Source organism: Myotis nattereri (genome assembly GCF_964212035.1).
Source record: "Myotis nattereri genome assembly, chromosome: 3".
In the NCBI taxonomy this organism is placed as follows: domain Eukaryota; kingdom Metazoa; phylum Chordata; class Mammalia; order Chiroptera; family Vespertilionidae; genus Myotis; species Myotis nattereri.
Window position 1 is genome coordinate 77,484,412 of NC_138077.1, and position 23,332 is coordinate 77,507,743.

General features: G+C 41.1%; 1 protein-coding gene across 1 annotated transcript in view; it reads right to left on the reverse strand.

Moving 5' to 3' along the window:
- Nucleotides 1–3,289: 3,289 nt before the first annotated feature.
- NXPE3 (neurexophilin and PC-esterase domain family member 3) overlaps nt 3,290–23,332 on the reverse strand; it is a 79,691-nt gene continuing 59,648 nt past the window's right edge. Inside the window, exons 5-6 of the mRNA XM_081086426.1 lie at nt 6,793–6,999; nt 3,290–4,702 (exon numbers count right to left, since the gene is read on the reverse strand). Coding sequence (XP_080942552.1) covers nt 4,152–4,702; nt 6,793–6,999 — 758 coding nt within the window. The 3' untranslated portion in view covers nt 3,290–4,151. The remainder of the gene's footprint in view (nt 4,703–6,792; nt 7,000–23,332) is intronic.

Sequence of the window (23,332 nt, forward strand, 5' to 3'; positions counted from 1 at the left end):
ATTTGCATAGAAGTGTCTTACGGATTTTCCCTTTCACAAGTAGCACCAAATCAATCATCTGAATTCTAGAATATGAGGAGATCCACTAAATGATAGTCATGCTGTCTGGTTCCAAAATAAAAATCCATAATTTAACTCAATTAAATTGTATATAAACCACTGTTTTAATATTTTATTAGAAGCTTCAATGTCCAATCATAATGGCCAACTTGTATAAATAACATCATTAGCTGAACTTTTGGTAAGACTTTTATAATTAAGTTATGAAGATTGTTTAACATAGAAAAATATTTGTATGGTAAAAAACCAAAAATGACATATTCTGTGATTACTGCTATGTGGTTAAAAAAAAAAACAAAACACAACTGTAAGAAAATATACCTGAGTGGGGGGGATGGGGGGGAGGCAATGGGGTGGATAAGAACAATTCCAAAAAAAGAAAATATACCAAAATGGTAATGGTCATTGCATTCAGATCATAGAATTATGGATTCTATGTGTAGACTTTCTTCCAGATTTTAAAAATTATGATGAAAACAGTCATGGGATGTAAAGTACAGCATAGGGAATAGAGCCAGTAATACTGTAATAACTGTATGTGGTATCAGATGGGTACTAGACTTATTGGAATGATCACTTTGTGAATTACATAAATGTCTAATCACTATGTTGTATACCTAAAACTAATATAATACTGTATGTCAACTGTAATTGAAAAACAGAAAATTATTTTAAAAAAAAGATGTTTACCTTTATAATGGAAAATATGTATTTAAAACCAACTATATTATTTGGATGGCATGTTAATATTCACAACCATGTGGTACTGACCTACAAAGCTTTACAGAAGAAATTAAAATATATTTAATTGTTCTGGAAAAGATTTAGATAACATTTCAAATTCTACACTTATGCATTTTTTTAAACTTCCACACCAGAGATTAGAAAGACAAATTAGAAGAGGGACTGAGAATACTTCAAGAAACTGTATCATCAAATCTTTAGGACCTTATGTCAGTCACTAAATAAAAAATAACAGAAACTAGACAAGATCACAAGAAATCATTTGCACAACAAGTAGCATCACTCCAAAGTCCTAGAGAGACTGTGTCCTCTCTCTCCTTGAAATTCTCCTAGGGAGATGATGACTTAGCCATCTCTAGCAATCCTTGAGAAAATGCTCAAAACTTCTTTCATGAAAAAGAAAACTTCTCTTTACCACAGTCCAACAAGTTGTAGCTGAAAAGGGTTATGGACTCTCATATGCCTTAGTTCAAATCCCAAACTCCAGTTCTCATCTCTAAAATGAAGTTACTATCACCCACATGATTAGATCATGGTCAGAATTGTTATGGGTAAAGCCCCTCAAATAACAGACAAGGAACATTATTTCCTTGTTCTATCTTCCCTCTTCCCTTTGTCAGTGTTTCTCAAAGTGTAGCATACCACTACTGAATCTGTATTAACTGGGCACTTGTCACCAAAGTTGATTCCATAATTCCCAGGAGGCATAGCCTCTAATTCTGCATTTTTATCAAGTATTCCATGTGATCCTTAGACATTCTAAAACTTAAATACCATTAAAATTAAGCTATTGTAATATATTTAACTACTTGGTTCTCTTCAAACTCAGAAGATAATTTAAAAGTCTTTTCCCGTAGATATATATTTTATAAACTTGAAGGTGGACCTCAAGGCTAGGAAAGGAAGACCTTAGACTTTCTGTTTTAAGTATTAAAAATTTTATTTGACCCAGTCTTCTAAGAGTGTATTTTTCCATGCTTCACGCACCCGCTTCAGCTCTAAAGGCTCCGCAGTTTCTGCCCATGTCCATTAGGATAACCAGAACTGAACTATAATCTGTTGTGGCTCAAAAAGAAAAGACTACTTACTGAATGGTCCCAAATTAACTTAAACTCATTTAAATTTAGTCAAGTACCATTTATTTTAAGATAGCCAGTAAAAACAGCAGCTTTTGACTTCCAAGCATGAGAGAATTATATGTATATTATGCCCAAATCAAGAAAAACCTGGACAGGATTTTCTATATTGAAAATATATTTCTATATTTCTATATATAGATTCTATATTAATCTATATATAGATTCTATATTGAATCATAGGATTCAATATCTAACCTTAATTTCTAATTAATTTTGATTTCTAATTTTGCTATCCAATTGAAAATGATATAGTAGGCAGTTAGGCAGGCATGAGCAAAGCAGGTCAGGTATAGAAGGTCACCAGGGCAGAAAGCCTGGGTACCTAGCAATGGGCAAAACTGGGAGGACAAGTATTACATGATGGGATTTTGCCCCCAGAGTTCCCTTTCCTCCCCTGGGATATGGATGGTCATGGGGTGTAGACCCCCTGACCTTCATATTTCTGGTCATGTGGTTCAGACCCTCCCCGATCTCTCCTTCCCTGGCATGAGGCTAGTCATGTGGTAGACACGTTAGAGGAGGAACAAGGCAGGGCCAGAGAATAGCCTCATAGGCCTCCCATACAAACCCTTGCACGACCACTTCCTTAAGCATTAGGCCCTCAAGACACTGAGCTTCTGACCTGCATCAAATAATCTTAGGAGCAAAGCCAGAGAGACAGAGTTTCTGTCAAACTAGAGATAACATGTAGGCCTCAGCTGTGTTTCAGCTCCAGGCCTAGAAAAGCAGCAAAGCCAGGCAGGGGTGACGCCATGGCTGACGTCAGGACCAGCTGCAATGACTAATGACCCCCTGCACTGGCACCAACCATGACCTTGAAAGGACACATCTGGAAAGCTGATATATATTCTATTGAGATCCTCCCTTGAGCCCTCCAGATTAAAACCCTTAAGACAAAGGATTCAAATGATGTTATAAATACCCAAATGTGCCTTGGCAGAAGAAAGGTTCCCGCTCCTCCCCTCTCCCCCAACTCTACAGCATGCCTGTGCCTTTCCCTACCCCCCTCTTTCCCCAGGTGGGCTCTCTTGGGAGCACACCTGAGCCTTTCCCTCCTTCTCCCACACATATTTTCTTTGCCTTTTTTTTTCTCCTAAAATTCAAGGGCCCTTCTTTTCTCTTACCTCGGTAACTTGTTTACTGAGTCCACATAGGCCAGCTGGCTCACTTCTTCTATGACTCACTTATTCAACCCCTGTTACTTTCTAAATAAATTTTTGCTTGTATTTGAGTTTCTTGGGTCTGATTTCTTTCCTTAGCCACACTCAAGGACCAATGTCTAACATCTGGAACAAAAATACCAAGAACAACAACAACAAAAAAACCCCACTTGAAATAGATGGAAATACTTTTCACAACTTTATAATAGACAATAGCACTCTATACATAAAAGTCAATTCTTGAAACCCTCAAATTTCAGAACAGAAAAATTTGTTTCTGTTTACAGTCTTCACTTTTCCGGTTCCAAAAGTAGTTATTTTAGAGTAAGTATTCATAATGTAAAGTTTAGCTGAATTAAATAAGTAACAATCACCCCATGCAAATATCAACTGAACACAAAGATTTTATGCATACTCTTTTCATAGCTCCCTTTTGATTTTTTTCTAGATAAAAGCAGGACATTGTAAATATTTCACTAAAAATTCTGAGCAAGGACACTGGTCATTTCAAGTAATTCAGAAAAAGTAGATTATCTAGAGAAACTCTGAGACACGGGAGTCTTCCGTGTGTTACAGGAGCCACTGATTATAAGCCTGGTTAGTTGGCCCCGTTGAAGAGGGACCAACGGCGCTGCTCGTGCTGATGTGCTCAATCTCTTTTGCCGGATAAGCGACAAACACTCCACTGTCCCTTCCATTCAGATCAGAACATTTTTCACACTGTTTAGCACAGTAATCTCCTCTCCCAGGAGAACCTAGTTGAAACACACTTATTTGCGTCTTTGGTTAAAAGGGCAGTCAGTGTGTGGATGCTGTTAACGGTTCTCCGTAACTAAGTCAAACCTGGAAAATATCCTATACATAGATACAATGTAACCTGTGTTTTCTAAACTCTTCACAAGTCGTTATATAAAGTCCAGCTCTTAATTTTTTTTTTTTTACACATCAACGATGGCCGTATCTCCACAGGGACATCCATTATCTTTCTGTGATGCAGGTGATGGAAAACGTCACTGAAAGTAATGCCTTCCGTCCTCCTCACGGCAGGCTAGGTCTCCAAGGGGCACACAAAGGACAGGAACACGTCTATTTGGTTCTTCACAATAACTTCATCCGGATGTAGCTTATGGGGTAGATAATGGGCTAGGGTCATCTCCCAGGCATCAACGAGATACACTCCAATCCCTGAGAACATCTTCCGCAGGACGGTGTCCAGCTGAAAGTTGTACCAGTCACTGCTGAAAAGGCTCGCCTCAGGCCCCAGCTCTTGGACGTTGGCTGTCCGGATCACTACCACGGTCTTCGGGCTCCGATCCAAGAGCTGGACCACTGCTCGACGGATGTTCCTGAGCCGCCGGATATACACTTCCAAGGGGAAGGTGCTGAAGTGAGACCACACGGCGATGGCCACCACGGTGTTCCTCCCTCCCACGATACCATTCAGCTCATTGGCCACATAACGGAGCTCACTGCTGAAGACGGTGGTGAAGCGGATGGGCGGGCCGTGGCAGCGGTACGTGAGCAGGACGTTGTGCTTCTGGTCCACCGCAAGGAAGGGACCCACTTTCTTGGGGCTGCCCAAGTTAAACTCCACTAAGTCTGAAATGAGGAAAACTCAGATTCAGAAAAATGGTCAAACCAAGCATACATGTTTCTATTATTCTTTACTTGGCGTGCTTCGGAACAGTTTTTAAAGTAAAAGTGCCACAAAAAAGGTACAATACAAATGCAACGGGAATGCCTACCTCACTGCACTTTGGCCTTCTTTACCTCAATGGGCCTTGATACTAACGTAGTTACTATTATTTAAGTCACCCCATAAACATGGCATTACAAATAATATCAGTGATAGATTCTATGCCTATGTCTCTAACTCAAAAGCAAAATAATCAGTTTACCTCTATTAGGTCAAGAAATCTACCTGTTTGCACTGATTGTTGAATATCTAAAAATCAACTTAAGATTTACATATTATTGTTCTAACAGATATTTCTTCCAGAGCAAGGGCTATAATTTCTGCTTTTTAAAGAACACATAATAGTAACCAAATACCTCTTATTGCTATAGGCCAAAGAAAGGAGGTAGTCCACCCCACAGATGGACAATCATGTTAATATCTTAGAGAACTTCTATCTCTGTCATAAGAATAACAAAGACTACAACACAAGTTATGATTCCCTTCTCTTCCTCCCCTGGATCTAAGTTGTGTTTCAAAGTCCAGCTCCTCTAAGATCTTCTGAAGAGCCCAGGAATCACTGATACCTTGTTACTCCTAAAAAACTATACAACTAATCACTTAATATGCCTCATGAGGAAAGAAGGCCAGTCTCATATTCCTAAATATTCTTATAGAAAACAGACTAAGTAACTTCTGGCAACCCAATTCAATGAACATTACCTAAGTACCTATTCAGTGAGCCACTACAGGGCTAGAAGCCAGCAATGCTCAGAAGAATTCATAGGCCTCGCCCTCAAGGAGCTTCCAATCAATCTGAAGAAGTACATCAAACTAAAATCCTATATAATAAAAGCCCAATATGCTAAGTGTCCAGTCATCCATTCAACCAATCAAAGCATAATATACTAATGATATGCTAAGGCCGCCTAAGTGCTCACTATGATGTGCACTGACCACCAGGGGGCAGATGCTCTGATGAGTAGGTTAGCTTGCTACTGGGACTGAGCGTGGTCCCTCCCCGGCTGGCCAACCTCCCGCATCCCTCCCCGGCCCCAAATGTGCACCAGTGGGGTCCCTTGGCCTGACCTGTGTCCTCTCGCAATTCGGGACCCCTTGGGGGAAGGCAGAGAGAGCTGGTTTCAGCCCAATCCCTCAGGCCAGGCTGAGGGACCCCACAGGCCAGGCCGAGGGCCTCTAGTTGTACTATATTACTCTTGAGGGTTAAAGGCTTCATTCTCCCCACCCTGCAGTCCCAGGCTCCTCTTCTAGATTTTTCTACCTAATTCACTACTATTTAGTATTTAACCCCATTTAAATTGAATACTAGTAAAAACTCAATCTACCATTCTTTCTTTAGATTAAGATCAAGCACCATTACAGAGCTTTATCAGGTGAAAATCTCTGCAAAGGGTATGGTAGAAAATGATCAAGACAATGTGATTACTGATATGAAAGGAAATACCAAACTACATCATTAGAATTAAAAATCAAGCAACACATGGAAGGCCTTGCCCAGTCAACATCAAGCCCTCATGCCACATGAATTACTTCCTTTCTTTTGATTTTTAATTTATTCTTTATTGACTAGAACTCAGCTATGTCTGTTTCAATAAAAAAAAATATATATACAAGCAAAACAAAAACTGGAATTAACTTTTCACTCTTTGGAATCACATCTATTTACTCCTTTCCTTCTAAAAATTAAATTTGAAGCCCCTTTGAGAAGCAAATGTCTTGTCCAGGGTCACACAGCTAATCAGTGGTAAAACTTCAACAAGAACCCAGTACTTCCATCAATACATCACAACCCCAATATTGATTTAAAAAAAAAAAAAAAAAAAAAAAAAAAAAAAGCTATCACACAGCTTTCCAGGGTTAGGATACCTCTTTAGCCTGACAAGAAATAACTTTTTTTTTACTTGATGTTTTTCTTCAGGTACCCAAGTGAGTCTGCATAAAAGCTGATTTCATGCATGTCTAAAGGTTATGAAACAGAAAGCAAAGTACCAACCTGGAACAAAGGTAGTTAGGTATTCAAACCACTGCCTGATTGTTGAGTCACCAAATAAATACACCACTTTCCTTTGCAAGCATTCTGTAACGTTGTCAGGGTCATTAAACTGCCGTATCTTAAAGTTTCTAGGCTTCCACTGATCTTTGTAATAATGCCCCGAAGGAAAAGTTCCTGAGCCTTGAGATAGATCTAGGTTGTTAGATTCTGAAAAGAAAAAAGAAAAAATTGAGACAGATATTTTGAGATTCTCCTCCAAAAAACCATAATGTTCCAAGAAACACAATTATGCCCCAATATTTGTTAGCCTGATACCATATGGGTAACATTTCCTGCCATCACATCTCAAAGAAATCCCAAACTTCCCCCTTATTACAAATTGTTCTCCTTTGTACAGAAATAGGAAGATCTGAAATGGCTGTGAGGGTGTTGGTGTACAGAAGGGGAAAGGGGATTTTTCTTTTTTTGAGCATTCTCTCTGATTATGCATGTTTTTATCAAAGCCAAAAATAAAGGCAGGCAAATACCAAGGAAATGTGTAGATATAAGCATTGTCCAGCATATCCCAGGATAGGAGAAGAGCTTCTCATCCAAATGCCTGTGAGGCAAGTAACAATTTAAATTCACATTCTATGTATGCATACTAATAGTACATTATTTCTCAGTCCATTCAAAGGAAAGTTTTAACCCATGGGTCCTACAATCAAATATTAATTCAGGAAACCACCGGAGAATCAAGCCAATGACATACAGTCTAAATAATTATTCCCCACAATACAAAAGGTTCAGGAGGTCTCTATGCACAATGAACAATATTAAAAGTACATGAGCAGTGAGTATTTGTGATTGCAGCCCAGCTACACATGATGACGCAGTGCCAAGACACCTTTCAGAGGAAGAGTCAACATCCTTCTGCCCTAACATCTCCTTTGGAAAATGCCACTGTGGAAACAACAAGCTTTTCTTGCTTCAAAACAGACAGGAACTATTAATATTTCTTACAAGTTTACTTTGCAGCAGACACTGTTGTAGGCAACTAAATGTATTATCTCACAAGATGCTCATGGTAGGTCCTATTATTATCCCTACCTTTCAGAACAGTTAAGCAACATGACCTAGGCCACAGAGCAGGCAAGTAGCAAAGCCAGGAACAGATAATCCAAGCAGGTGAGCCCCAAAGCCCATGTTCTTAACCACTGTGCTACATCACCTCTCAAAATGTGATGCTTATAGCCCTGGCTCGGTAGCTCAGCTGCTTGGAGTGCCAACCTAAAAGGTTGCGGGTTCAATTCCCGGTCAGGGCACATATCTAGGTTGAGGGTTCAATCCTCAGTCAGGGCATGTACATGAGGCAACTGGTCAGTGTTGATCAACGTGTCTCTCTCTCTCTCTCTCTCTCTCTCTCTCTCTCTCAATGTTGATCAACATCTTTCTCTCTCTCTCTTACTTTCTCTCTTTTCCTCTCTCTCTAAAATCCATGAAACATATTTTCCAGTGAGGATTAAAAAAAAAAAAAGAGGATGTTTGTAGATGTCAACCATTTTCATTTTGGCCTTTTCCTGAAGGCCAATATTCATTTCTAACACTTATTCAAATATACAATGTTCAAAAAATCACCAATTATTTTATATCACTTCCTTACACACCCCAAGATTCAAACATTGATCATAATCTAATAATTCTATAGTCTCATCTGTTAAACCAAAACTCAAAATCCAAATGCTTAGAGGACTCAAAAATTTTAGTCCCCTACTTATGACTATTTTCACTAATTTGATTTCTTGATATTATTCATATTACTAAAAATTATTTTGGTTTTATTCACTTCAAGAAAGATGCCCTGTTTGACTGATGGTGCATATTTAATCTTTTTTCTAAGGCATCTGCTAATTTTTTTGAGAGAGGAAAGGAGAGAGATAGAGATAGAGAGAGAAACATAGATGTGAGAGAGAAACATTAATCAGTTGCCTCCTGCACACCCTCCGACCAGGGGAAGAACCACAACCTGGGTATGTGCCCTGACCAAGACTCAAACCTGCCACCTTTTGGTATACAGGACAATAACCCAACCAACTGAGCCACGCTGACCAGGGCAATTTAAATTTTTTAATCCTCACCCAAGGACACATTTCCATTCATTTTAGAGAAAGAGAAACATCAATGTGAGAAACATCCATCAGTTGCCTCCCATAGGTGCCCTACTAGGGACTGAACCTACAACCTAGGTATGTGCCCTGATCGGGAAATCAAACCCACAACCTTTTGGTGTACTGGAGGATGCTCCAACCAACAGAGCCACACCTTCTAGGGCTGCATCTGCTAAATTTTTGCAGGTTCAGGGCCTAAATTAAAAAGTAAATAGGTTTTCTAAAAGTTTTATTTGGCAAATGTCATTATCAAAAACAAATAACAACAAAAGAATATATTCTACCTCCCATTTAGTTGTTATCAGAATTGAGGGGATCAAAACTGCCAATATGCCTGAGAGGTCTATGAATCATGTGCTGTGGAAGTTTATGTATCAGAATTGAGTTCTCATTCAGTACAATCCATATCAACACAGACAGTGGCAGAAGGGAGAGTGGCCAGATACAGCTTGGACTGGGCTCCATCCAGATGGTTCTGCTCACACAGGAAATCTATAATTTCCTGACCCCTTTGTTGCCCTAAGGTTTTTCAAACTGTGGAACTTTGAATGAATGCTAAAGCATAGCAATTGCCAGACCTTGGTAGGTACATGGATATTTATTAAATAAACTAGCGGCCGGGTGCATGAAATTCGTGCACATTAAAAGGGGGATTAATTAGGAATTCCAGTGGTGCAATTGGTTAGCATGCGGTACTTATAAAAGGGGATTATTTAGAGGAAATATTTTAATATTGCTATTTGCCCTTTCTCTATAATAGAAGTGTCAGAGATGAAAGAAAATTAGTAAAATGTATATGAAAATCTTCCTCCTATCAGAGTCTGGAGCACACCACAGGATCCAACAACAAGTCCCCGCCCACCCACAGCACCTCAAAATCACGTGAGACCCAGCCGGCCCCACCCCATTGGGCATGATCCAGACCTGGCTGGCCCCATCCTTGTCAAGCCCCAACAGGCAGTTGGCACAGTCTCAGGTCCCCAGACCCAGCACCAGGTGGGGGGCACAGCCTCAGGTCCTCCAACACACCCTCAGGTCCCCCCACCAAGCGCCGTGGTGGGGGGCGCAGCCTGAGGTCCCTTGGCCTGATGCCAGGGTGGGCAGCCAGGCACCAAGGTGGGCAGCGCACATTGAGGTCTCCTATCAAGCCCTGACGGGTTGGGGGGGCACAGTCTGAGGCCACCCGGCCTGGCACAGAGGTGGGGAATGTAGCCTGAGGTCCCCCAGGCTGGGCTGGGGCAGGAGGTGTGCCTTGAGGTCCCCCGTCAAGCCCCACCAGGTAGGGGGCATGGCCTGAGGTCCCCTGGCCCAGCGCCGGGCCGGGGGGCATGGCCTGAGATCTCCCATCAAGCCCTGCCAGGTGGGGGGTGCGGCCTGAGGTCCCCTCCCCCGGGCCAGCACCACGAAGCCTCAGGTCCCTACTGATTGCTCGTTAAGGCTCATTTCGGGAACCTGGCCTCTGCCATGGGAGCTGCCATCTTGTGTTACGGAATTCCCACCTCCGCTGTGGGCACAGCCATCTTATGTTACAGAAACCCTGCCTCTGCTGTGGGCGCCACCATCTTTGTGATGGTATGACAGTCAATTTGCATATTCCCTCTTTATTAGATAGGATGAGAAGATGGATGAATGAAGGGATAAAGATGAACCAAGCTGGTGGCTAAAGAAGAAGCCCTCTTTATTGAAATACATATTTGGCTTATTCAAAAACAATTTCTCAACATGTACCAAGTGTGGCTTTACCATATTACCACACCTTACTCAAAGCACACCTTATCTGCAGGTCAAGGCTACACAGGCCAGAGAGCACCAGCACAGACACCCGGGGCCCATGAAAACATTTAGTAAGTTAGGAATTAAAAGTGATTTGGGCCCAGCCGGTGAACAAAGACAGTGGTTTGATTCCCAGTCAGGGCACATGCCCAGGTTTCAGGCTCAATCCCTAGTAGGGGGCATGTAGGAGACAGCCGATTGATGTATCTCTCTCTCATCAATGTTTCTATCTCTCTATCCCTCTCCCTTCCTCTAAAATCAATAAAAACATTTTTTATAAAGTGATTTTGAAGTTATAATTTTTACCAAGGTTAACTCAGTACACTCAGCTATTCTGTGTCAAATACATGTTATAAAGAAAAGTGTATATCACACAGAAAATAATGACCATTTTTATTCAAATGTTAATTATACTTACTATCAGAGTTAAGACAAGCAAAGCAAATCAATTACTAAATCTGACCTTAATTCTTTAGACTTGCAGCTCTAGATAATAGAATGTATTTTTAAGTGAAATGTATGTACCTACATTGCCCTCTTATGGTCAGCTTGGACAACAACATTTCTTGACTGACAGAATTTTAATAAGCAGTCAAAAGTTATTTACAAAGTCAGCGTTTCTTGGAATTCAAAATGCATTTTCACTTAAGATAACTGAGATATGAAAATCTATTAAATCAATAATATAACCCCTAGTGCACTATACATGTGGGATAAAAAATAATTTCAAAAATAAAACAGTTTACACAGAAGTGGTTGTAAAGGCAGAAATAAAGATCTTTATGCAAAACAGAAGGGATAGTTTTGATTATTCACATGTAAGGTCCCTGCTTCTCTAAATGCCTTGGCTTCTCTCTCAAGACCACAGCTTAAATTTTCCTCAAAGGGTGTCATCCCATGTCATTCATTAGCCATAATGAGGGCCATGTGGGCCACAAATGGGACAAAATGAGAGAGAGAAAAGCAGAGAGATAAGTTTCCCTAAGTTATCTAGAAAGAGCCGGAGAGAGATACAGTGCAAATTAAAGATGGGGTATATTTATGTGTACATACATCCCTTAATTTTCTGGCCTGGAATTATCTATAGGATAAAGAACAGTAAAGACATGCCACAGGGGAGTGCATGGTCCATAACAGGAAAGAAAGTCAAGAGAGAGAAGAAACAGAATCAAATAACTCCTTGACAAGGGAACACAATGAGCACAGGAATGCTTGGGTGCCATCTCAGGGAGAAAAGGAATTAGGACTGTGTGTCAAGCTGTTTAGGTACAAACAGTCAAGTGCAGGGGATATAGAAGGTCCTAGCTACACAGTAGCCATATAGCTTGAATTTGAATTTACCTTGAATCCCTCTATAAAACCTTGGGAATCTGTGGGGTTTTTTTCTTTATATTTTAGTCCCCTAAAGGCTGATAAGCATTTTATGGAGGAAAGCTAAAAATACTGTATAGGAAGAAATATCTGCAGATACAGAGCATGTTGAAAGGGACCTCAGAGAATAGCTAGTCCAAATATCTTTTAAAGGTGAAAAAAGCAGAGAAACCAAGATGGCGGCATAGGTAAACACCGAAGTTTGCTGCCTTGAACAACCACTTCAAAAATACAACTAAAAGACGGAATGGACATCATCCAGAACCACAGGAAGGCTGGCTGAGTGGAAGTTCTACAACTAGGAGGAAAGAGAAAAACATACCGGGGCTCAGAGGAGGCACAGTGCTGAAGTAAAGTACTACGGTGCGGAGTGCGTGCGGAGCGGGCTGGCGGCTGAGGGCGTGGATGTTGTTTTCAATTGGGAGGGAGTCTCAATCTCCGAGCTCCAGCTCCCGGGGAGTCTCTAGGGACCCAGACTCATACGGGAGATGCAGGACTGTCTGGCATCGCTCAGAACCCTAGGGCAGCTTTCTCTCCGTGGGGCTTGCAGCGATTACTGGGACACTGAGAAGCAGAGCCTCTGAGGGCAAGACCGAGGACAGCCATAATTGCTAACCCCACTCTGTTGATCCCGTGGGACCCGCCCCACCCAAGCCCTGCAGGGAGACTTTTGCTGGATAGCCTTAGGCAAAGGCTAGATTAGCACCTCCCTAGAGATCCAGGAGCCAGAAAGCCCAGAGGTCAGAGTGGGACCATCCAGTTTGCAGCTCCATGGAACCATAAAAGACACACTCAGGGGGCAGACTCAGTGAGCACCAAAGCCCCATTGAAGCAAGTCTAGCCCCAGAGGGGTGTCTCCAGCACAGAAGTTCTCCCACTGCAGACACAGCTGATTCTCACAGCCAATTGGCCTGGAGGTCAATTCCTCACAGTGATAACTACAACAATCAAGGCCTAATTACAACAAGACTGTGCACAAAGCCCACAAGGGGGTGCACCAAGAGTGTCCACCTCAGGTAATTGGGACACTTAGCACAGAAAGGCACTCTATCGACACAGCAAAGCATAAAAAATGCCGAGACAAAGAAATAGGACACAAACGACAGAATTGGAGGAAAGCAAACTGCTGGATCTACAGTTCAAAACCACACTTTTAAGGTCTTTAAAGAACTGTCTAGAAGCCGCCGATAAACTTAATAAGGCCCTCAAAAAGACTGGTGAGACCGCCGATAAATGTAGTGAGATCTTCAAGAAGACTGGTGAGATGGCCGATAAATGTAGTGAGATCCTTAAGAAATCTAATGAGACCCTCGATGTTGTGATAAAGGACCAACTAGAAATTAAGCATACACTGACTGAAATAAAGAATATTATACAGAATCCCAACAGCAGACAAGAGGATCGTAAGAATCAAGTCAAAGATTTGAAATAAGAAGAAGCAAAAAACACCCAACCAGAAAAGCAAAATGAAAAAAGAATCCAAAAATACGAAGATAGTGTAAGGAGCCTCTGGGACAGCTTCAAGCATACCAACATCAGAATTATAGGGGTGTCAGAAGAAGAGGGAGAGCAAGATATTAAAAACCTATTTGAAGAAATAATGACAGAAAACTTCCCCTACCTGGTGAAAGAAATAGACCTACAAGTCCAGGAAGCGCAGAGAACCCCAAACAAAAGGAATCCAAAGAGGACCACACCAAGACACATCATAATTAAAATGCCAAGAGCAAAAGACAAAGAGAGAATCCTAAAAGCAGCAAGAGAAAGAAAATCAGTTACCTACAAGGGAGTACCCATACGACTGTCAGCTGATTTCTCAACAGAAACTTTGCAGGCCAGAAGGGAGTGGCAAGAAATATTCGAAGTGATGAATGCCAAGAACCTACAACCAAGACTACTTTATCCAGCAAAGCTATCATTCAGAAGTGAAGGCCAGATAAAGAGCTTCACAGATAAGAAAAGAGCTTCATCACCACCAAACCAGTATTATATGAAATGCTGAAAGGTATCCTTTAAGAAGAGGAAGAAGAAGAAAAAGGTAAAGATACAAATTATGAACAACAAATACATATCTATCAACAAGTGAATCTAAAAATCAAGGGAATAAATAATCTGATGAACAGTATGAACTGGCGATTGTAATAGAATCAGGGACATAGAAAGGGAATGGACTGACTATTCTTGGGGGTGGGGAAAGGGGTGTGGAGTGAGGGAAGAGATTGGACAATAATTGTGAACCTATGGATGAGGACAGTGGGTGGGGAGTGAGGGCGAGGGTGGGGTGGGAACTGGGTGGAGGGGCGTTATGGTGGGAAAAAAGATCAACTAATGTAATAATCTGAACAATAAAGATTTAATTAAAAAAAATAAAGGTGAAAAAAGCAAAAGATGAAAGGCAGAGACCACATAGAGACTGGTAGGAAGGTCAGAGGCATGAAAGGGCTGGCCAGGCTCCCACAGGCAATAGCTGAAGTTCCAGAGGGATATCTCACCTGTGGGGGATTCCAATGAGAACTCTGGGGTCTAAACCCCAAGCTTGGCCCCACAGCCCAGAGCACCAGAACTGAGAAGGTGCCCACACAACATCTGGCTGTGAAAAGCAGCAGGGTTGCTATCTGCCAGGGATAGACTGCTGAAAACACAGGCACCCTCTCAAGGACCAATGCACAAAATTTCGTGTACAGCCACTCACCTTGAGCTCAGACAGAGAGAGGGTAAAGTGGACTAGAGCTGTGTAAGCAGAAGCAAGGGTTTGGGGCTCTGGGGTTAGAGCTCAGAAGACAGACACTCCAGTTTCCTGTGCTTACTAGTAGACATTCCCTCATACTCCAGACCCTTCCAGCCAATAAGGTGGGGAGCGGGCCTAAGCCATCAGTCAGACATCACCCAAGGGCTCCCGGCCTGCAAAAGGGCACAGGCCGGGCTGATGGACTAACCTCCCCTGCATCCCCCACTCCCGAGTGCACGACATTCGTGCACTGGGCCTCTAGTATAATACTAAAGGTAATGATCCAATAAGAGAATATAACCCTGGTAAAACATATATGCATCCAATATCGGAGCACCTAAAATATAAAAACACTTCTGGAGGACTTTAAGGGAGAGATCAACAGCAATACAGTCCTAGTAGAGCAGTGGTTCTCAACCTTGGCTGCACATTAGAATCACCTGGGAATCTTTTTAAAATCCTGATTCCTGGGCCTCATCCTCCGGAAATTCTGTTTCTTTGTTATGGGGTGGGGCCACAACATTAGTAACAAAGAAACAGAATTTCCGGAGAATGAGGCCCAGAAATCAGGATTTTAAAAAGATTCCCAGGTGATTCTAATGCGCAGCCAAGGTTGAGAACCACTGTAGTAGAGGAATTTAACACCCTGCTGACTTCAATGGAGAGATCTTACAAACAAAATTTAACAAGGAAACAGTGACTCTAAATGACACACTGGATCAGATGGATTTAATTGACATTTATAGAACATTTCACCCCAAATCTGCAGAATATACATTCTTCTCAAGTGCATATAGGTCATTGTCAGAGACAGACCACATGTTAGGACACCAAAAAAGTCCCGACAAGTTCAAGAAGAGTGAAATCATATCAAACATCTTCTCAGATCACAATGGAATAAAATTAGAAATCAACTACAGTAAAAACACTCAAAACAATGAATGGGTTACCAATGATAGAAAGAAAGAAATAAAAAAAACTTCCTGGAAACAAATGAAAATGAACATTCATCACAAAATCTCTAGGACACAGCAAAGGCAGCCCTTAAGAGGGAAGTTAATAGCACTACAGGCCTATCCTAAAAAACAAGAAAAACTAATAAAAACCTATTTAACCCTACGACTTAAAGAATTAGAAGGAGAACATCAAGAAAAGCCCAGAGTAAGTATGAGGGAGAAAATAATAAAGACTCGAGCAGAAGTAAATGGCACGGAGGCTGAAAAAACAATACAAAATAAAATGAAACCAAGAGCTAGTTCTTTGAAAAGATCAACAAGATTGATGAACCCTTCGCCAGACTCATCAAGAAACAAAGAGGACTCAAATAAATAAAATTAGAAATGAAAGTGGTGAAGTAAACTCTGACACTACAGAAATACAAAGGATTGTACGAAAATAAATACTATGAACAACTACATGCCAACAAGACAATGTGGATGAAATGGACAAATTCCTAGAAAATTACAATCTCCCAAAACTGAATTAGGAAGAATCAGAAAACCAGAATAGGCCAATAACAACTGGTGAAATTGAAGCAGGAATAAAAACCTCCCAGCAGGGGAGGAAGAAAATGGCAGAGGTTTAGACAGACGTGTAGGTGCCTTGTCCCGGAGCAGATAAGGGCGGGCAGCTGAAACGGGTAGCATACAGCCCGAATAAGCAGAGGAGATTCAGCTGAGACAGTCTGCAGCCAGGAAAGACAGAGAAATCCTAGATAAAGGGAACGGTTAGAGGCTGAGGCTGAAACCTCTCCAGGTGCGCCGGCACAGCCGCGGAGACCGTGCCATCTTGGGTGACTGTCACTGGCATCCAGAGACCAGCTACTAACCCGGCAACAACGGCTCTCAAGCAGCGCGACTACGTGAACTCAGAGGAACTCTGCTTCTCCCCACAGAAAGGTTAGACTTCCCCCAAAGGTGCGGTTTGCAGTTTAGGTTGGAGAGTGGAACGCACGCAGGGGGGTGGGGGCTCTGCGCCCCACAAAGACCGCGGCCGTTGGAGCCAGCGTGACCCACGAGTGTGGAAGGGCACCCCCAGGGCTGCTGGCAGAAGGGAACGCTATAAATAAGCCCACAGTTGGACGGGACACAAACGGGCAGCCTCAGATTACGCCAGTTTGCCGGCTACTCGGTGCCAGGAGCCAGAGCGCGCGCAGAGACTTCGCGCAGATTTGGAAGGTGAAGCATTGCGAGCTCGCACAACTTCCCAGGCTCTTAAATCTGTGCGTTTGATTGTTGAACCCAGTGCAAGGGACTATCCAGTTGGGGTCAGTCACAGAGCTTGTAAGGGAAGGCTATTTTGGGGGAGCCTGGGAAACAGAGCGGGGAGTGACTACTGGAAAACCAGCTCTGGGCTGAGGACATTCCAAACCAGCTTCTGGTACAATAGAGAACACCTGGTCAGAGAGGTCCTATACCCTCAGAGGTCAATCCTGACGCACTGCCACCCAGAGGCAGAGCCACGAACTGACTCTTCTGTAAATACAGATAAGGGCTGTCTGGGAAACCAATGTAGCCTGCCTTAAAATCAGGACTGTGGCTTACAACACGGAGGAACAGTGTATCAGAGGGAAATTCAACATTCTCCTGAATACCTGATGTGCCAAAAAGAGGAGCAGAAGATCTGAAGCACCTTCATTACAGCCCATTTTTTTTTAATTATTTTTTTTAATTATTGTTTCACCTTTTAACTACGAAACCATTTATTTTCTTTTTTCATCACCTGATTTTACCCTTTTAATTACTACATTTTTATTTTTAACCAGTATTATTACTGCTGCCATTTTACCTTTTTTTTTTTAAAGTGTCATTTTATTTTCTCTTTATTTTATTTTGGGACTAAGGTTCTCCATTCTATTTTCATCGTTCCTTTAGCATCATTTTCCTTTACTTCAATTGAGCTGCCGTGCTAAAACTCTCTTCCCCACTTTTCCCCTTTTGCTGTCCTGTTTCTCTTACCCTATTCCTGCTTTAGATTTTCCCCATTCTTCATACGCCCGGTCTAAATTTCACCCTACTTATATATCCCTTTTCCAATCACCTGCTCTAAATCCTTATCCACCTCTCCCTTACCTTTCTTCACTATCCAAATTTTTTATTCTCTCCTTTTCTCTATTGTTCTGTTGTTGCTTGCTCAATTGTTGAGTATATTGTTGTTTTTTTCTTTTCTTTTCTTTAAGGATTGTATGTGAGGTTGTTCTGCTTTTTCTTTTTCTTTTTCTGTCTCCCATTCCCCCGCCCCCCCGCCCCTCCCCCCGGCGAGTTATTTTTGTGCTTCTGCTTTCCCTTGCCTCACTTGATATTATTGGCTGTTTGTAGTTTGTATTCACTCCAGGGATCCGTTGCTGGAATTTGTTGGGATTAGTGGCGGTTCTATCGGAGTTTTCTCCTCATATGAATAGTCTCCTCCCCTCTTCTACTTCATTCTATTTTTCTTTTTTTTTTCTTTTTCTTCTTTTTTTTTTCTCTTTTTTCTGTTTTTCTCTCTATCTTTTTCTCTTCTTTCTTCCTTACCCCCCAACTCTCTTAGCTCGGGTGGCCATCTTTATTTGGGGTTATTAATACCGTAATTCATTTGTGTTCAGTGCCTGGTACGTTGTGCCTTGTTGTGTTGTATTTTGTGCCTTTAAATCAACGCAGCAGATCCAGCAACAGCGGCCTCCTGATCTCCACACGCTCTGTCTGAGGAACAGCTGCTGTGGGTGAAGCCTCCCTCCACCAGCCAGAAGAGCCACAACAGCTGTGAACAGCACCCATCAGAAGACCCGCTAACAACAGAGGAGCAGCTGCTACCACAACTGCCCAAGGAGCAACCACAGCCCGAGGAGCCACTGCCACCAAGGGAGCAGCCACTGAACGACTCAATATCTATATACGTCAGTGATATCAAACATGGGTAGACAAAGAAATCCCCAAAGGAAAGAAAAGGAGGACTCACCAGAAAAGCAGCTAAGTGATACAGAGGCATACAACATGACAGAAAAAGAATTCAGAATAAGGGTCCTAGAGTGCATACACCGGATGGAGGAAAAAATCGACAACTTATCCAAGAAGCAAGAAGAAACAGATGAAAAAATCGACAACTTAAGTAAGACCCAAGAAGAAATGAAGTGCGATATAGCTGCAATAAAGAACACCATTGAAAATATCAACAGTAGACTAGGAGAAGCGGAAGACCGAATTAGTGAATTAGAAGACAGGGAAGCAAAACACACCCAAAGTGTACTTCAGTTGGAGAAAAAAATTAAAAGACAGGAGGAGAGCCTAAGGGAGCTTTGGGACAACATGAAACGAAACAACATACGAATAATAGGGGTGCCAGAACAACAGAAAGAGGAACAAGGATTAGAAAACCTATTGGAAGAAATAATATCAGAAAACTTCCCTGAGGTGGGGAAGAAAAAAGTCACACAAGCCCAGAGAGTCCCAAGCAAGGTGAACCCAAAAAGACCCACACCAAGACACATCATAATTACCATGGCAAATATTCAGGACAAAGAGAGAATCTTACAGGCTGCAAGAGAGAGACGGAAAGTTACATACAAGGGATCTCCCATTAGATTATCAAATGATTTCTCAACAGAAACACATCAGGCCAGAAAAGAATGGACGGAAATTTACAAAGTGATGCAAAGCAAAGGACTGAATCCAAGAATACTCTATCCAGCAAGGCTATCATTCAAAATTGAAGGGGAAATAAGAAGCTTCACAGACAAAAAAAGGCTAAGGGAGTTTATCACCACCAAGCCAGCAATGCAAGAAATGCTAAAGGGACTGGTATAAAAAGAAGAAATAAAAATCCCAGATAGAAAACAGCCACACACACAAAAAAAGAAATGGCTACAAACAAGCACCTTTCAATAATAACTTTAAATGTAAACGGACTAAATGCTCCAACCAAAAGATATCGAGTGGCTGAATGGATAAAAAATCATGACCCATACATTTGCTGTCTACAAGAGACCCACCTCATTAGAAAGGACTCACACAGACTGAAAGTGAAGGGATGGAAAAATATCTTTCAGGCTAATGGAAAAGAAAAGAAAGCTGGGGTAGCAATACTTATGTCAGACAAAATAGACCTCAAAGTGAAGGCCATAACAAGAGATACGGAAGGCCACTTCATAATACTAAAAGGATCCATACAACAAGAAGATATAACCCTGATAAACATATATGCACCCAATGCAGGAGCACCCAAATACATAAAAAATCTTCTGGAAGATATCAAAGGAGAGATCGACAACAATACAATCATAGTAGGGGACTTTAATACACCACTGTCATCACTGGATAAGTCCTCTAGACAAAAAATCAGCAAAGATACAGCAATACTAAATGACTCACTAGATCAGATGGACTTAATAGACATCTTCAGAACACTTCACCCCAGTTCCACGGAATATACATTCTACTCAAGTGCTCATGACACATATTCAAAAATAGACCATATATTGGGTCACAAGCAAAGTATCCCCAAATTCAAGAAGATTGAAATCATAAAAAGTGTCTTCGCAGACCACGATGGCATAATATTAGAAATAAACTACAATAAAAACAACCCAAAATACTCAAACACCTGGAAGCTGAATAGCATGCTATTAAATATTGATTGGGTTACCAATGAAATCAAAGAAGAAATTCGAAACATCCTGGAAACTAATGACAATGAAAACACAACAATCCAAAACCTATGGGACACAATGAAAGCAGTCCTGAGAGGGAAGTTTATAGCTCTACAGGCCTATCTCAAAAAACAAGAAAAAATGGTAGTAAATCAGCTAACTCTACAACTCAAAGAATTAGAAAGAGAGCAACAAGAAAACCCCAGATTGAGCAGAAGAAAGGAGATAATAAAGATTAGAGCAGAAATAAATAACATAGAGAACAAAAAAATAATACAGAAAATCAATGAAACCAAGAGCTGGTTCTTCGAAAGGATAAACAAGATTGACAAACCTCTAGCCAGACTCACCAAGAAGCAAAGAGAGAGGACCCAAATAAACAAAATCAGAAACAATAGAGGCGAAATAACAACAGACCCCACAGAAATACAAATGATTGTTAAAAAATACTATGGACAGCTCTACTCCAGCAAACTAGACAACCTGGAGGAAATGGACAAATTCCTAGAAAAATACAACATTCCAAAACTCAATCAGGAAGAATCTAAAAATCTCAACAGGCCAATAACTATGGAAGAAATTGAAGCAGTCATCAAAAAGCTTCCAGCAAACAAAAGCCCAGGACCAGACGGCTTCACAGGGGAGTTTTACCAAACATTCAAGGAAGAACTAAAACCTATCCTCCTCAGACTACTACAAAAAATTCAAGAGGAAGGAACACTTCCAAGCTCATTCTATGAAGCCAGCATCACCCTAATACCAAAACCAGGTAAAGACAACACAATGAAAGAGAATTACAGGCCAATATCCCTCATGAACATAGATGCCAAAATCCTCAACAAAATCTTAGCAAATCGGATTCAGCAGTACATCAGAAAGATCATACAACATGACCAAGTAGGATTTATCCCAGGGATGCAAGGATGGTACAATATCCACAAATCAATAAACGTGATACATCACATAAACAAATTGAAAGAAAAAAACCACATGGTCATATCAATTGATGCAGAAAAAGCATTTGACAAAATTCAACACCCATTTTTGATAAAAACTCTCAGCAAGGTGGGAGTAGAAGGATCATACCTCAACATAATAAAAGCCATATATGACAGGCCCACAGCCAACATCATACTCAATGGACAAAAACTTACACCATTTCCCCTAAGAACAGGAACAAGACAGGGATGCCCCCTCTCACCACTCCTGTTCAACATAGTACTGCAAGTGTTAGCCATTGCAATTCGGCAAGAAGAAGAAATAAAAGGCATCCAAATTGGAAAAGAGGAAGTAAAACTGTCCTTATTTGCAGAAGACATGATATTATACATACAAAACCCTAGAGACTCCATCAAAAAGCTACTAGACTTAATACATGAATTTGGCAATGTAGCAGGATACAAAATTAACCCCAAGAAATCTGAGGCATTTCTATACACCAATAGTGAACTTTCAGAAAGAGAGATTATAAAAACAATCCCATTTACCATCGCACCAAAAAAACTAAGCTACCTAGGAATAATCTTAACTAAAGAGGTAAAAGACCTCTACTCAGAAAACTACAGGACGTTGAAAAAAGATATAGAGGAAGACATAAACAGATGGAAGAAAATACCGTGTTCATGGATTGGTAGAATCAACATCATTAAAATGTCCATACTACCCAAAGCAATCTATAAATTCAATGCACTTCCCATTAAAATACCAACTGCATACTTCAGAGATCTAGAACGAACTCTCCAAAAATTCATCTGGAATAAAAAAAGACCCCGAATAGCTGCAGCAATCCTGAAAAAGAACAAAGTAGGTGGGATCTCAATACCAGATATCAAGTTGTATTACAAAGCCACTGTTCTCAAAACTGCCTGGTACTGGCACAAGAATAGGCATATAGATCAATGGAATAGAATAGAGAGCCCAGAAATCGGCACGAACCAATATGCTCAATTAATATTTGACAAAGGAGGCAAGAACATACAATGGAGCCAAGATAGTCTCTTCAATAAGTGGTGTTGGGAAAATTGGACAGATATATGCAAGAAAATGAAACTAGACCACCAACTTACACCATACACAAAAATAAACTCAAAATGGATAAAGGACTTAAATGTACGACAGGAAACCATAAAAATTCTAGAAGAATCCAAAGGCAACAAAATCTCAGACATATGCCGAAGCAATTTCTTCACTGACACAGCTCCTAGGGCACTTGAAACTAAAGAGAAAATGAACAAATGGGACTACATCAAAATAAAAAGCTTCTGCACAGCAAAAGAAACCATCAACAAAACAACAAGAAAACCCACTGTGTGGGAAAACATATTTGCCAATGTCATATCTGATAAGGGCCTAATCTCCAAAATCTATAGGGAACTCATACAACTTAACAAAAGGAAGATAAACAATCCAATCAAAAAATGGGCAAAGGACCTAAATAGACACCTTTCAAAAGAGGACATTCAGAAAGCCAAGAGACATATGAAAACATGCTCAAAGTCACTAATCATCCGAGAGATGCAAATCAAAACAACAATGAGGTACCATCTCACACCTGTCAGACTGGCTATCATCAACAATTCAACAAACGACAAGTGCTGGAGAGGATGTGGAGAAAAAGGAACACTTGTGCACTGCTGGTGGGAATGCAGACTGGTGCAGCCACTATGGAAGACAGTATGGAGTTTCCTTAAAAAACTGAAAATGGAACTCCCATTTGACCCTGTGATCCCACTTCTAGGAATATATCCTAAGAAACCAGAAACACCAATCAGAAAGGATATATGCACCCCTATGTTCATAGCAGCACAATTCACCATAGCTAAGATCTGGAAACAGCCTAAGTGTCCATCAGTAGATGAATGGATTAGAAAACTGTGGTACATCTACACGATGGAATAC